The 16837-nt window shown below is 41.8% G+C and overlaps 1 protein-coding gene across 3 annotated transcripts in view; it reads right to left on the bottom strand.

Annotated features, from left to right (window-relative positions):
• Positions 1 to 13801: 13801 nt before the first annotated feature.
• Positions 13802 to 16837, bottom strand: part of A1CF (APOBEC1 complementation factor) — a 74181-nt gene continuing 71145 nt past the window's right edge. For 2 of the 3 annotated variants that reach the window (XM_006022939.3, XM_014519612.2), the window contains one exon: positions 14396 to 14547. In XM_006022939.3, coding sequence (XP_006023001.1) covers positions 14396 to 14547 — 152 coding nt within the window. Of the gene's footprint in view, positions 14548 to 16837 lie in introns of all 3 variants that reach the window. The other variant, XM_006022938.3, reaches the window with a different exon arrangement.

Raw genomic sequence — 16837 nt, 5'->3', positions numbered from 1 at the left:
CCCCTCTTTCCTGCCTATGCAGGGGGTTGGACTCGATGATCTATTGAAGTCCCTTCCGACCCTAACATCTATGAATCTATGGCATTTGTACAGTGCCAATGAGGACCTTGCCGTTGGTTGGGCTCTTTAGCTGCAGGCCCTGTAGTGACAGCTTCAATGACTGCCTTGCCATACTGTTGACAATACTATAATCTCATACCTAGACTGCAGATGTTCAAAGTCAGAAGACAGAACAAGCAACATGATTTAGTCTCTTTGGAAAAAAAGTAAAACTTGCCTGTAAATGTGCAGGACTCCTGCTGTAATTATAGCATGTCAGAGCAGACTTGATTAATCTAAACCAATTAGCACGGTCTAGCAGCCACGGCGTCTTGTGTATTCAGCATCTCCATGCTTTAAAATGGTGGTCGGGGAACTTTAATTAACCTTATTGAACAAGCTTTCATTAAAGTGCCCCCACCACCGTTTTGAAGCATGAGACACTGAATACATAAGACGCTGCAGACACTTTAATTAGAGTGGCTCCTGAGAGCCGCTCTAATTAAAATGCCTTTCCCTCCCACCCCCAGAGTACGTGTAAAGACACCATTTGGGGCCAAATCATGACTGTTAAACTTTTGGAGTTAGGAATATTGGGACTGTGAAGTTTGGGGGTGGGAGGGCCTGCCTCAGGGGAGGTCTGATGGAAACATTACAGATTAGATCCTATTCCACCTACTAGTCACTTAAGTGTATTTAGGCAGACACCCAAGTCAGTGCCAATGTACCTATTTTTGTAATGTGTCTATGCTTATGTGCCTATTTATGTAACCTATATAACATTGTAACAACGTGCTTATTCTAGGCTGCCATCTTTGCCTGAAGACTAAGTCACAGAAATCACTGAGGAGATGGATGCATCTACCTTATACTACTCATCTTTTTCATTAACTGCTTTTCAGGGACTTGAGCATAGGAATAGGATTTTGCTATTTATTTGATTAGTTGTACTGCTATGAACATCTGCCTAGCTTCCAACATAGGAATAATCTATGACCCACAGGCAAATGTTATCTTTGTTTAACAATCACCGAGGTGAGACATTTGCCCTGGATACTTGAGAGGGCATCAGACGGTGAGCGCAGTATCAGAGGGTGAGGGCAGCCCCAACATAGCGGAAACTTTTTGGCACAAGAATAGTAGGTGGCTACCTAGAAATTTTCCATGTTATCAATTGTATTATCATGAATGACCTTGAATACTCTTTTGAGTGTCAGCTGCATTCTTGTTGCTCAGTGCAGGCCTATCATCTTAAATAATTTCTTAGGTTTGAGTTTGTTTTTTAGATTTCATCCCCTGGAATTTATGAATCAAATCTCATTGGTGTCTGATGTTATCATCTAGTCATTTGTGAGAAAAACTGAACCTCAGCATCTTGGTTTTCCAAGAAATCTTAAGGGTCATTTTTAAGGAAAAAGAAACATTGAAGTTTGTGCTTCTCTTGATTTTAAAAGAAATAAAAGCAGGAAGTAAGGTTAAATGAGGTAGATTTAAATCAATACATTTAAATTAAGTAGAATAGATCTGGCAGAATTTTTTTTTTCTGATGGAGAAAAGTTTAGAATATCCTTAATTCTTCAAAAATTCTTTCAGGGTATTTTAGCGTATTCTTCAATTTTTCCTCCATGTAAGTAAGTCTTTCCTGGTATTAGAAATCTGTAATGTCAATAGAATACTGAAATCTTCCTTACCTTTAAATGTCATTAGTTCATTGATAGACTGAGGAATGCAGAAACAAAGCTAATCATAATGCTGTCTATTACAAACAGTGAAAGCCAGTATTACTATCGCTTATTCATTGGAGTGGGTAGAACACATAATTTATAGTAAAATAGAAGAAAAAATAATGTTTGCTTATTCTAAAGAATAAGTTCCCTAACCTTCTGTCTACTGTTAGGCAAGATCAATGGTAACAAGATATAGCTCCTGATCAGACCTGTCCCAGGGCTGGCAGTTCTAGCAAGCTACTAATAATAGCATCATTAAATGTCACCTTCTCTGAACATCTTCCACACTGCTCCAAAATGAACCTACTGGTGTATAGTACATATGACTAAGGGCCTTGGGTAGAATTTTGTTTGAAGACTTGATTAGATTAAACTTAGTTATTGTAACTTAATTGTGTAGTCAGCAACTTTTCCCTTCCAAATTCATATTTTGGCTATGGAAATATGCCACATTCTTCTAAGTAAATATTTAAGATGTGTTTTCCTTTAGCTTGTCAATGCCACTCTTCCTTGTCCTCTTGAAAAGAACTGAAACTTCCAAAAGGATGTTCTCAGAATATTTTTCATTGAATAGGAGCTGATTTAGATTGTCATTACTCAGCTAACTGGTGATGGGGACCTTTTCCTCCTGACCTGTAGGTACCCTGTATCCCATATTGCTATCTTCTAGCTGATCATTTTGCTTGTTACCTTGAATTTTCTTATTTTGCTGGATGCATGCCCTGTGCAGCCCCTCCCTTTTCCAACACTTCTGATTGAAATTATGTAAGAGAAAACATTTCTCCTTTGTTTTATACTCCACAGACCATTTTTGTCAGGCAATGGATTCTGCACTTGACTGGGAACTTGAGCTTCAGCCCAGATGGGGGCTGTGTATACAACCCAAAAATCCAAATTCTGAGTCTCTTTTTGGCCTGAATCAGCTTTCCCTTTAAGTCATGAGTTGCCTCTCTGTGTTGCATGTATCTCCATATCACAGCCTAATACATTAATGTAACAAGGACACAGGGATATGGTGTTTTTTTAATAGAAGGCTAACGTATGGCTGGTTTGGGATAGGATGAAGTTCTTTTCAATTGTTTTGTAACTTGGTAACTTTCTGACATGCTGGCTTTCTCTTTCTCTTTGTTGATATTGTCATCAATGTATTTCCATTCCACTTTCTGGCAGTACATGAATAAAAATATTCATATATATAGTAATATATCATCCAAATGTTTTCCTTTGTCACATTCAACAAATGCTTATCTACGTAAGTCCCTTACTGAGCATAATGTCCATCTGAGTCTTCAGTTCGCTGGTCTGCTAGCACTTTTCCATTGTTACTTCCTCCTGGAAAGGGCTAGGTCTAAACCTATGGTAAATATGTTAAGTGTACCTGTCATGTCTGTGCCTGTAGTTGGTGCCTGAGGCAATTCAGGAAATTCTCCAATATGCTGGTGCCCTGATAGTAAATTACTGAGCACACCAAGACACTTTAAGAATGAGGTCTGGGATGTTTCACTACTACCCCAAATGTTGAGGTTTCTGGGCTCCTGCATTAGGGGAGCCTTGATTGTCCACTGCAGCCAGCTGGGCACTGTCTGATTAATAATGATGGGTAGGGACTGAAGGAACCTTTTCCAACTGGTGACTTGGGATGATGGTAAAATTCCCAGCCCTCTCTCCCTCAGGTACTGTGACTAAGGGCCTTGTTACACGTTATGCTGAAAGCCTCACAAACATTAATTGGCTTAGTGTTGTTTGCCTCAGTGGTGCAGGTGCACTTTAAGGTGAAAAACCACCTCTGACTCTCCCACATCTGCACAGCTGTGCCTTCTCACTAGAGGCCTGGTGAGTAGGGGCAGGACAAGGACCTAGGGGCAGGACTGACTTGCTGCTCTCGCTGGGGAGAGTGGTCTGAGGAGTGGCAACAGGCACTAAAGCTGCCAGGTGCTCTGGGGCTGCAGCGCTTGCTCTGCCCAATGTGCCTGGAGGGGTGGGGCCGTGTCCTGGTATCTCCGCTTGCCCTGACTCAGGAGGGGCCACTGCATCCTGGGATGCTGTAGGACTTCAATCTGGGCAAAATAACTGTGGAAAGTGGCCACACCTTAAGGGAAGAGGATCAAGATTAGGTGGATTAGAGATAATCCTGCCCTGGAACAGATTAATTTTAAGACTAATAATGAGTGCTTAAAGCCACTTAAAATGTATTAATGTGTAGCCAATCTGGGGGTTACAACCTCCAGAAGCTGCCTAAAATTACCATGTAACAAGGCCCTAAGAATGTCATACCTAAGTATCTGGCACCTCCTGACTGTGATGCAACTTCCAGTAAATCAGGAACTGTGATCAGTTTACATCTTGCCAATATTTGCCTAGCAATTTAGGCAGAGATCCAGGGAAGGAGACACTGGGATGTTGCTGCACTGATGCCAGGGGGTGAGGAGGTGGGGGGAGGACTGACAAATGTTGTCCTCTTTGAAGGCACCGTATCTACTATATTGGGAGGGGAGGGAGAGGGTTGTTTTGCATTGTTTTTCTTAAGACCTATATAAAAACACCAACCCGTTATTGGGCCTGAATCCTTACATCCCTTCTGCAATCAGTCCTGTTATCTGATACTCACTGTAACTAATGATAAGCAGCACCACCCATTCTATCCAGTTGAAACAGCTGCTGGTGAAAAGCTTTTAAACATGTTGCATCAAATACATTAACATCCTGATGTTACCTTTAGCCAGCGATATTTTTACTGTGTGTCAGCAATGACATTTCCATTTGGTGTAATGTTACTTAAGACAGTCAACACATCAGTAGAAAGAGGTACAGAAATCTGAACTTCTGTAAATACATTTTCAGTAAACAGCAGCTTTTCAGTTGTTAGCGAACAAGTTTGTACTTAGAGAACCAAGCTTTGTCCTGGTCTAAAGGAATGCAGCTCCACTGGCTTCCAGGAGGTTTCACTTATTTTTACCATCTGAGAGTTTGGCCCTTTAACTTTTCCATAAGTGCAATTTCAATTGTCCTCTGTGCTAGCAGTTCCAGCCAAGTGTTTGTATTTACCTCATCTGGCCTCTTTCTGATGTGTTGCTTGCCAGCAACTGACAAGTTAAACTTATTTTCTTTTTTTAGACAGTGCCTGAAGAGTATTTTGCCAAACAAATAAAATGCATGGTTCTCGCAACGAGGAGTTTATTATCCAATTGAAGAAATCATTCAACTGTGGTTAAAATACGAGGAAAGAAGAGAAATGCCTGAGATTACAAATTATGGTTTTACTTAGATTCATTATGTGAATGCCTTAGTGGTGTTGCAATATGTTCCTTTAAAAATACTCGCATGGAATGTTATTAAACCTAACCCCGTAATCTCATCCAGACCTACATTAACATTCTAAAAGGAGCGGTGCACCTGCCAGCACCTGGAATACCACACGAAAATCACTTTTTGCAATCAGTTTTTTAGTGGAGTTTTGCAGAGCTAAAAAATTCAGGTGGCGCATCCACACATGCAAGCATATGCGCTTGCAGCAACTCAAATAGGAGCAGCACAAATTTGAACCAGGGATTTTTGCCTCAGCACACATGCCCATACATGCACTTTGGTGTGGGGCAAGTTGTGCCACTTGGGGTAAAATAACTCTGGCCAGCTCCTCCTGAATCTGCAGCCAGGGGGAGCTAGAGCCTGGGGCCAGCACCTGTGCTGGCCTTAGCAGTATAAAAAGCAGCCCTGACCAGCAGCTCAGGTCTACTTGCTCTCAGGAGCTTCTGGGTCCCAGCCAATTGGTATCTGGGGACACTACCCATTGTGCCAGCTGTACTGCTGAAGCAGCCCTGAGAGTTCCCTGCACCCTGTACTCACTGCAGCAGTCTGGCTGTGGGGGCTGCTGCTCCCCCCTGCAAAAGCATGTGGCCCCAAGGCTGCGTGCCTGCCAGACCTGGATGGGGACTGCATGGCTGCAGCAGAGGCATCTGCACCTCTGGGTCAGCTGCCAGCAGGCTGTGGCTGCACAGTTTGCCTTGTGTGGCACTACTGCCATGTATGCTGCCACCCTGCCATCTGGGCAGTTATTGCCCAGCAGATGTTCCCAGTATGTTGGCCTGCTTTGAACTGTCAAAGCATATCCTCCTGGCCACCTCCAGCTGGATCCTGGCTTCCAGCCCTGAGCAGGTTCCTCTGCCTCAGTCCTGCCACCTGTCCTATTAGCCAGAATCCTGGTGTTCCCTATTTAAAAACTGTAAAATCTCTGATAAAAATTCCCAAATTCAGTCTTTAAAGTACCCCAAAAATCCATGTTCTTCCACAATTAAAACAACGGACGGAGACAGAGATGGAGACCAGTTGGGCAATGTTTTATTGATATGTGTACAAGTTAAAGCAATTTGGAAGCCTACCAGTGTCTCTATCATCATAATAAAATAAATTATAAATATCTATATGTTTTGATGTTTGCTTTTGTTTTTCTTATCATAAAACAGTTAGAGCTCCCCCTGACCCCTTCACTAACTAGGATGTGGGGACAGCTGCCCCAGCAGGCGCAGTTCCTGCCAGCAGGTCTCATCCTGTCTGGCAACTGGGCATGCAGGGTTTGTGATGGAGAGATGTAGGGTTTGCAGGAGCGGGGTGGGAAGGAGTGTGGTGGGTGGGATGTGGGTGGGTGTGGAGGGATGTGGGGGGCATGGGGTGTGTGGGTAAGTGTTGGGGATTGTGGGGGTAATTGTGGGTGTGGGAGGCTGCTCAGGAGAGGTCTCCTGCCCCCCCACAGGACACAGCCCCCACACAGCACATGGACTGCCCCCCCGCACCCTGCGGGGCCCCAGCTCCCCCCAGCCCCCCCTGCACGGCCCACAGCTCATCTGCAGCAGCAGTGGCCATTGGGGCATTTGGGGCCTCCTAGCACAGCCCCCCCATGTGGTGCAGGGAAGCGTGGCTTGGCCTCAGCTGCCTGGCACCCAGCGCTGCCTCTGCCATATCACGTGGGCCCTGCCCAGTTTGGCATGGCATTGTGCGCTTTTGGGCAGCTCCAGGCCACTTGGGCTGTTACCCAGGGCCTGGTGCCATTTGCGGAGACCACTTGTCATGCCAGGTTGGGTCTTGTATGCACGGGCTCCGTGCACTGTTGAGCTGGGCCGCTTCCATGCAAATAGGACCTGGCCCAGCACAACAGGTGGTCCCCATGAGTGGTGCCGGGCCCTGGGTGACAGCTTGAATTGCCCAGGGCAGCCCGAAAGCACACGGTGCTGTGCTGAACTGGGCTGGGCCTGTATGATATGATAGAGGCTGCGCTGCCCTGTGCCATGTGGAGGGGCTGTGCCAGGAGGCCCTGAGTGCCCCGATGGCTGCTGTTGCTGTGGGTGAGCTGTGGGGGGGTGGGTGGGGGACCCACTCTTCCTGAGCTTCCCCCCTACGGTCCCCTGCACCCTTACAGCCCCTCCCCAGCCTCTTCCACCCTCTAGTTACCTGGAATGGAGTCCTGGTCTAGGTCACTGCAGCCTGCACTGCTGTTTGCCTTGCATGGGTAGACAGCATGCTGAAGCATCGGGGCAAGGGGCAGGCAGGTACCTGGTATCGGGTATCAAACCTCCCCTCCCCCACTTTTTTCTGGGTTTGTTTGTTTGTTTTTGTTACCTGGATATCCAGATATCAAATGTTGAGCCTACACTGCCAATATGCAGTGTGGGGAACATTTTTTTGTTCTGCTTTGAGATGAGGCAAGAGGCGCATGCAGGCTCAGCTGGACGTGCCCAGGGAGTCTGGTATCCCAAATTCTATATGCTTCTTGACTAAAACGTCCTTCCCTATTCCTATTATGATTCAGGTGCATTATTTTCCATAAAAATCACAACTTCCTACTTTTAATGGCATTTATAACTTTTCCTTTACATATTTTACTAACAGAAGTTAGTAATGTTAGTAACAGTAGTTAGCATGTCTCAAACCAGATCTTTATTTGAAGCTTGAATTTGGATCTTTGTGACATTCCATGAAGAAAAAATGCAGTGAGCTATTGAGAAATTGTTGTTTTAGTAATCATTCAGGGCTGGCCAGCTTTCAAACAAATGCTGTTATCTGAACCACTAGATTGACCTTGCCTGTACAAAGCAATTTAGTACTCTCTGCTCTGATGGACTGCAGCTGCGCAGAAGACACAAGATTGCTCTGAAAATGCTTCAGTTCTCTAACTGTAGGTTGCCTATGCCATGTCCATTGTAGCTCAGTCTAAAGAAGAAAATCCAGACAAATATTTTTGAGATTTGCAAGCTGCATTTGGCTTGCTCTTAGTATGAACTCTAGGCTTGGTTTCCACACATGGACCTACCTTGGTTTCAATCATCTTCTACCTGTTTTATTTGTGGTTAGAAGTTGGATGATTACAAGAGTTTGGTCCTTAATACTGCCTTTTTCTGAGTCTTAAGGGATTCAGAATTGTTAAATATAACTATTCCTACTGTAAAAAATAGTAAACTATTTATTTCTTCCAGTAGGTGGCAGAGATAATGTTTAGTTTAATTTTAGTGAATCCTTATGTGAGACAAAAATAAAGTCCTCTTGATCTTTAGCTTAAAGATACAACTCGGTTCTATTTTTTTTACATAGTTATTGTATGCAGCATGACTCAGTACACAGCAGAAAGAGAATACTATCAGACTGTTTCAGTGTATCAAAGCAATGTGCATTTATTAAATCTTGGCATATATAAAAGGCTTTCTGACTGTTTGAAAAATGAATTCTATAATGATCTCAACAGAACCTGAACTGTATTCTTACCACCAATACAGAGGATGCCCTTTCTAGATAAAACTCAGGGCAACTAACAAAAAAGACTGAAACTTTCATATTAGTTTGAAAGGTTTAATAGTACTTTAAAATACACTTAATGCCATTTGATTAACCAAGAATTATAAGCTTGCTGTACAATATTTAATCCAATTCAAAATTTCCCTGAATTAATGATTGAGATGCCAATTTTACTTCATTTTTTCAAAACAAATTATTTCTTTTCCAGTAAATGGATCATGTGATTTTACTACACTTCACAGTGTTAGAACTCTATACAAATATTGTACTAAAAGTACAAAAATAAGTGCTTTATGCACACAAGTTTTAATACTGTTCCTGTCTCTCTGCTTTGGCACCTTTTCTAACTTACCTTATATAAATAGCTGGAAAAAAGCCATATATAGTTACTTAAACAAAAGTGGGAAACATTTTCTACCAACAACAGTCTCTTTCACAATAGGTGTGGATACATTATTCATTGGCAGTCTTCACTAGGATATCATTACCAAAAATGACTTAAAATGGATATGTATAAGAGAAAATTGAGCTAAAGCACCAATAATACTATTAATTATTTAAAGCTCTGAATACAATGGCTTTGGTTTAAATGGTTTCCTGTCATGCTCTGCTAGCATAAGAGTGCAGTGTAGCATTTGCAGAGGAAAATACATTTTCTTTCTTCCTTTTTTTAAACATCTTAACAAGACAGTGTATAGATAGAAGTAAACCTCATAAGTTGTAGCAGTTACAGAAGTACAGAACTTTATCAAATATGACCAGAACATTTACTCTTTCTCCAGAAAAACACCTCGTGAGATCAGTGAGATGTTTGCTTGATTAGGAAGAGAAAGAAATATAGCTACTTCATTTCAGTGGTCCTGACATATTAATAAGCTTTTGACAATACAACAACTGTATTACTGTTACATTCTTAGGAACAGGGAACACCAAAGACTTGGTGTTTAGTGTGATTTCTTTACTATTATTTAGTTTTGCAAAGTCCAAAGAGTACACTGTCAAATCAGGTAATCCCAAATGATTCCCTTTTACATTACTTTTGTACATCAGCAATACTCTCCATGAAGGCACTAAGAATCTATACAAATATTAATAAAGTTAACTCCTGAACGAAGAGAAAGTGCAAGGCATCTATTACAGAAAAAGAAACTAAAGCATAAGCATACTAAGGCATCTCTCTCTGTAGATCTGGGCCTAAGTGACTCGTCAAAGGAAGTTTGTGTCAGGACAGGGTTTCTGTCTCTGAATCCTATGCTATAGCTGTAAAACTATTATTATTCCTACAAATTTGCAAAGCCTGTGGACCTGGCTGTCCTTTCATGCTTGTCTATATCAAGAGTAAAACTAATGAACTGACTGGATTTATATTGGTGTAAAGATGATGTAAGTGAAAATAGAATCTGGCCTTTTAACTTTTCAAAAGCAAATGCTTAAAAGAACCTAACAAAATCCAAAGCTGGAGAATGAGCAAGCATAAGCAATCTTATGATGTGAAATCAGGGCATGAATTTGATAGGAGGAAAGCAAGTGAGCCTCTTCTTATACTCATGGGCACTAAATATCTATTGAAACTGTAGCAGGCCCCGTATTAAACAAAGTGTTCACTCTAAAGCTTCCAATGGAGAACAGGAAACTATGAACACAGAAGAAAAAGTGAGGATTTTAAAAACAATTAGAAAGGCCTGGAGAGTGTCTAAGTAAGCTTTGTATATAAATTTCAGATAGTACATAGATCTATTCCAGAATATTAAGAATCAGCCCTGTCTCTCTCTACCAAAACTGCAAAACACTTTAAGAATAATGGTAGTCTAACAATACCAGAAACTGTGGTATACAACTTACACATTTGTTTCGTGACTACTAACATCAAGTCAACTAGAATATTAAAAGAAAACAACACTAGTGTTACTAGTAAACAGTATTTCAGAGACTAACGTGCTTTGCATTTTTAAAAGACCTACTTAAAACAGGAAAACAACTGACACGGTGTCTTATTATTTCACAGAGAACCCTTTAAACATTTTGGGCCTGATCTGTTTCTCACTAAAGTTAAAGAGTGTAGGGAGAACCAGGTAATTTCTTAGCATTGAGCTTATGTTTTATGTGACCTGTGAGTCAGGAGGAGGAGAGCAAGGAATGTGCTTATTTTGCCTTTGATGCAGAAGATGAGGATCTAAAATTTTAAAGGATTTGAGATCTTTAAGAAATGATTGGTGAATATAATATGAAAACATGATGGTCTAAGAACCTCCTTGTAATAATTGCTTATATTCATGGATACAAATAAAAAAAATATTACTTTGTATGTTTTGTACTATTATATTATCTAGGAGAAACCTTAACTATATTTATCCAATATTCACAACATATTGGCACTAATGAGAGAGAGTAAGGAATTAGCTAAACAGAAACTTTTTGCACTTACGCTCTCTTTTTGACAGTACTAGTTCTTAGTTGCTTGTTAGTTTTAATTGTGCAAGAAAATATATGTATGTATACTCTTGATTTCATATAGAAAATTTAGGAAGCCAGAAGCTTAGGTTAGGATTTTTTTATTTTGCTTTCTTGATATATGATCTACAGAAAATTGCAGCACTATTTAAGAGAATGCTGTTAAGATGAGGTCAGTTTTCATCAAAGAGCCTTTCATAGGCATTACATGATGTCTCTCAAACTCTAAAAACAAGTTTGTATTGCACTGTGTGATTGCCACTGTCAGCACTTTCATAACTCTGTCATTTCTGGTGCTTGGTTGTTCATTGTATGAACAATCTACAGTACTGATTTTTCCAGTTTATTTTGAGTATTGCAAACTGCTAATCTTGATTAGGTGAAACTTCTGTAATTTTGCATATGCCACTGTTAGCTCGTGTATTATTTATCAGAGCTGTATCTAAATCAAAACTTCGAATCCAAATATCTCTGAATTTTGGGAAGTTAAGATTTAGATCTGGTGCCTCAGGCTTATTTCAAGGTGACAGATTATAGAACTGAAGATCAATATGTTTACATATTTACAGTATTAAAAGTGCAAAGTCTGGCAGTCAACAGACTCCACTGAACTTCTCTCTGAAGAAATTTGACAATTTTCCCATTGTACCGAGTGCACAATTAGATAACTAGCATGGTTTTGCATATTATAGAGGTACAATGGGGTACAAGCTGGAGGTCTGTTCACTTCAAAGTGCAAGCCTCCTGGGATGTCTTTTTAAAGAAACCAGCCAGTCATGTGGGTCTTTTCAGAGGTGTGACTTAGGTTTCTAGTCCACATTCTGGTATGATTAACAGATACTTGTCTAAAGTGTGCATTGCCCAGAATGCCAGGATCATTGGATAAGAAGTAAAATAAGTTATTTTGTTTAGGTTTTTGCATATTTCTGTGGAGACTATATGGGGAAAGATAAAATATCAATAACTGCCTATGTACCCACTACTATAAAAATTAGCTCTGAAGCATGCACACACTTGAACACTGGCTTGTAAGCTAATTTATGAAAACTGTCTTTTGCTGTCAGTATTTACTAGCTTTTGATATGGGCATAATTTTAAAAGAAATACGTGATAAAAGCTTATTTAGACTACTTAATCTAATACTTATTTTGTAAGATGGCCTCATATGCAATTTTCAAAGCGGGGGAGGTTATAGGTATGTGAAGGATCTCTATGCAAAAATGGGTGACTTAACATTCTACATGTTGTTGGTTTGGCCAAAGATATAGTAGTATTTTCCAATTTGGTGGACTTCATCAAGGCACATATAACTGATTAGGTTCAGAGCAATGAACAGGCAGAAAATCAGTGCTCTGTTGGTTGAAGAATGTGAATTGCAGGTACGGACAAGACAAAAATCACTCACTCTAAATGCACAGAAGAAGAAGAAAGGCAGAAAGAAACTCCAACAGCAGGTGGCTAGTATAATGCGAACTGAACAGCTATACACTGGGGATACAAAGAGGATGCCAAACCTGGGTATAGGGGTATTGTAGGGTACTTTGTTATAGGGAGGAAGGAAACTTTTGTTGTGGAGGAGTAAGGGGTCTCCGGTAGGGCTGTGCGAAGTTTTGATCTCTGATTTGATTCAGAGGAGATTTAGCCCAATTCGACAGCCAAATCTCTTAATCTGAATCAAATCAGGAGACCCATTAATCTCTCTGAATTGAATCGGAAGCCTCTGATTCGATTCGGAGAAATTTAATGATTTGGACATAGACACAGCTTTATACACTTTTTCTACATACCTCAAGGTACCAGGTGGATAATGAATGCTGAGATGGTGGGGCAGATGGAGTGTCCCATGGGAGCACAGGGGGGTTCCCAGCACGCTCGGCAGCGGACCCGGAACTGGACCAGAAGCACTTCTGGTCCACTTTCGGGTTTGCCACTGCATATGCAATGGACCCACCCTGCCCCCCAACTCAGCGACTGGTGCCTCCTGGGTCTGGGGGGGTCACCTGGGGCCCCCCACAGCCAATCACTGAGCCAGGAGGGTGCGGGGGTGGGTCCCCTGCACGCTCGGTGGTGGACCCCCCACACCCCTGTAGGATGCTCCATCTGCCCACCATCTCAACATTCACAAGCCATGCCTGGTACCTCAAGTTATGTAGAAAAAACATATAAAGCTGTATCTATGGCTGAATTGCTGATTCTCTGAATCAGAATCGAATCTTAATTTTCAGATTCAGCTGAATCAAATTGGGACAGTGATCCAAATCAGAGAATTGAATCACCATCCCCTGAATCGAGCCAAATCCGAATCCAATTCAAATACAGCCTGCTTTGCACACCCCTAGTCTCCTGAGCTTTCTGAGGGTAAGAGGAGAAGTACCCAACAATTTCTTACATTACTGTTATGAAGTTGCTGGGTGGTAAAGTACAGCCCATGGAGAAAATCCACTACCATTTAGCATCTTGGAGAGAGGTTTCTATTCTCTTTCATTCACTTTAAGTCCTGCTCACACATTTTTTTTCCCTGCTCAGTCCATTTGCATGATGCACTGATATTCTAGTGAGAGATATTCAGCATCATGGGAAGTGGCAGATGAGCATGCACGTGTTTCCCCAGGAACAAATAGCAGTGGCACATAGTTGTGTCTGGGTGGCCCCAGCAGCCTTACCTGGGGTCCTGGGGGCCTTCTGGGGCTCCAGCAGTGGCAATCCAATGCGCAGAACCTAGCTGGCAGCTGGAATATGGTTCTAGACAGCCAGACTCTGGTTTTGGGTGGCACATGCTGCCACCACATGCACCACCCTGCTTTTTTCAGTACCTCCCAATGTCAAAAAACCCCACTCCACTGCAAATTAGCAGCACAGCTTATGCCTGCATGTGCAGTGCAAGTGGTTTGCAACAGGTGCACACTTGTCTGGATGTGCCCTATGTGTCTTAGAACTGTGCACTAATTGTGCAGTATGAACATGAGTTTGATCATACAGTTAGCCAATCACAAGTCTGATTAAAATCACACGCTTTAAACATGCAGCTCATTGGGAATGTTTCTGTTTTCAGCATGGATAATTACATGTAAACATATGCACAGTGATGTATACTTATAGATCCTTATAGATTTTAAGGATTATTTTCTGTGCAAAAGTGGGTTTTTGTTTCTGTTTTGTTTTCTTCTGTTTTTGCTTGTTTTATTTAAGTGTGAAAATTGATTTAACTGATTTATAATGAAACATATACCAACAATTAAAAAAAACTCTCAGCCTAGAAGTATAAAACTATCACTAAACTAATCCATCTTCTAAAATTAGATTTAAAATTTTGAGATCATAATAATCAACAGACTGAAGTAGTTCCCCCCACTTGATTAACAGAACATATTGATTTAAATACAAGTAGACTAAATCTTTTAAAAAGTTCCATAACCATCACTACGAGTGGCCACAGCAAAGGCAGGGTATGCTTCATATGTTGCATAAGTTGCTAGATCTTGTCCCAGTGTCACTGCTTGTTTCAGCTGTGTAGCTGCTACAGTTGCAGCTGCATTGGTGATGGTGTATCCTGTAGTGAATAACAGACATAAATAAAACATATCTTTTAAGTACACCCACAGAGAGTGATACAGCTGTGATAACCATCCATTTGCATATGAAATAAACATATGGAGACTTCACTGTTAATATAATAGCCTATTTGTGTTAGATTAAACGTATTTACGTCTTCTGACAACATCAATGGGCATGTCTACATGTGCCCCTGACTGCATAGCTGGTACTGTGCAGTCATTTATGACTTCCCTTAGCAAATACTAAATTACTGTGCAGTACCCACCATTACTGCACAGTCCCAGTGGTGTACAGGTTCCTTTTGATTCTACTGAACAGTAGCTCTTTGCTATTGCACGGTAGCAGCGGCATCACACTTAGTGCCCACCAATGCTGCATTGCCATAGTGTCTTGTGTAGATGCGCCCAGTGCTAAGCAGCTGTTAACCTTCATGACAATCTTCCTCTTCATTATGATCATACGCATAGTAACAATATGTGATTAGCAAAGTTACTTACCTGTTATTTGTTAAACCCATGATTGTCCAAAATGTCCCTATTTTTATAGCATGATGTGTTCCCAGTATTTAGCTGTCTCTGAACTAATAATGGAAGTTACCATAGGCCCATAAGTTCCACTTCACATATGGGGAGGGCAGGACAAGAAAGAGATATGTAATAAAAGATATTGACCATGCATCATGGAGGAGATGTCTGCATAAATGATGAAAATTATGTGCCACCAGTCACTACCACACTTCCTACTACAAATATGTCCAGAAGGAATATTACATATTAAGGAGATGAGGAGAGATGTTTCTCATTTGTAATGTTGGTGAAAGAACATGTTAAGGACTACTTAGAAAAGTTGCACATGTACAAGTCCATGGGGCTAGATGGGATGCACCCAAGGGTGCTAAGGGAGTTGGCTGATGTGATTGCACAGCCATTGGCCATCATCTTTGAAAACTCATGGCAATAAGGAGAGGTCCTGGATGATTGGAAAAGGGCAGACATAGTGCCCATATTTAAGAAAGAGAAGAAGGTGGATCCAGGTAACTATACTCTGGTCAGCCTCTGGAAAACTCATGGAGCAGTTCCTCAAGAAATTAATTTCTAATCATTTAGAGGAGAAAAAGGTGATTAGGAACAGTCAGCATGGATTCACTGGGGGCAAGTTATGCCTGACTGAACTGATTGCCTTCTATGATGAGGTGACTGGCTCTGTGGATGCGGGGAGATGATGGATGTGGTATACCTTGATTTTAGCAAGGCTTTTGATATGGTCTCCCACAGCATTCTCACAGGCAAGCTAAGGAAGTATGGGCTGGATGAATGGACTGTAAGATGGATAGAAAACTGGCTGGAGCATTGGGCTCAGAGAGTAGTAATCAATAGCTCAATGTCTAGTTGGCAGCCGGTATCAAGTGGAGTGCCCCAGGGGTTGGTCCTGGGGCTGGTTTTGTTCAATGTCTTCATCAACAACCTGGAAGATGGCATAGAGTGCACCCTCAGCAAGTTTACAGATGACACAAAGCTACGGGGAGTAGCAGATATGAAGGAGGATAGGGCTAGGATTCAGAGTGACCTAGACAAATTGGAGAATTGGTCCAAAAGAAATCTCATGAGGTTCAACAAGGAAAAGTGCAAAGTCCTGCACTTAGGATGGAATAATCCCATGCACCAGTACAGGCTGGGGGCTGACTGGCTGGGCAGCAGCTCTGCAGAAAAGGACCTGGGGGTTACAGTGGACAACAAGCTGAATATGAACCAGCAGTGTGCCCTTGTTGCCAAGAAGGCTAACAGCATACTGGGCTGCATTGATAGGTGTGTTGCCAGTAGGTCAAGGGAAATGATTATTCCCTTTTATTCAGTACTGGTGAGGCCTCATCTGGAGTACTGTGTTCAGTTTTGAGCCCCCCACTACAGAAGGGATGTGGACAAATTGCAGAGAGTCCAGCAGAAGATGCCAAAAAATAGTGAGGGGGCTGGGGGACATGACTTATGAGGAAAGACTGTGGGAATTAGGTTTATTTAGTCTAGAGAAGAGAAGACTGAGACCGGACTTAATAGCAGTCTTCAACTACCTGAAGTGGAGGGGGGCGGGTTCAAAAGAGGATGATGCTAGACTTTTCTCAGTGGTGACAGATGACAAAACAAGGCACAACAGTCTCAGGTTGCAGCAAGGCAGGTTTATGTTAGATATTAGGAAGAATTTTCTCACTCGGAGGGTAGTAGAACACTGGAACAGGTTACTCAGAGAGGCGGGGGGAGCTCCATCCTTTGCTGTTTTTCAAAACCAGATAG

Source organism: Alligator sinensis, unplaced genomic scaffold (genome assembly GCF_000455745.1).
Source record: "Alligator sinensis unplaced genomic scaffold, ASM45574v1 scaffold543_1, whole genome shotgun sequence".
Taxonomy (NCBI): Eukaryota; Metazoa; Chordata; order Crocodylia; family Alligatoridae; genus Alligator; species Alligator sinensis.
This window is presented reverse-complemented; position numbering and strand designations above follow the sequence as displayed.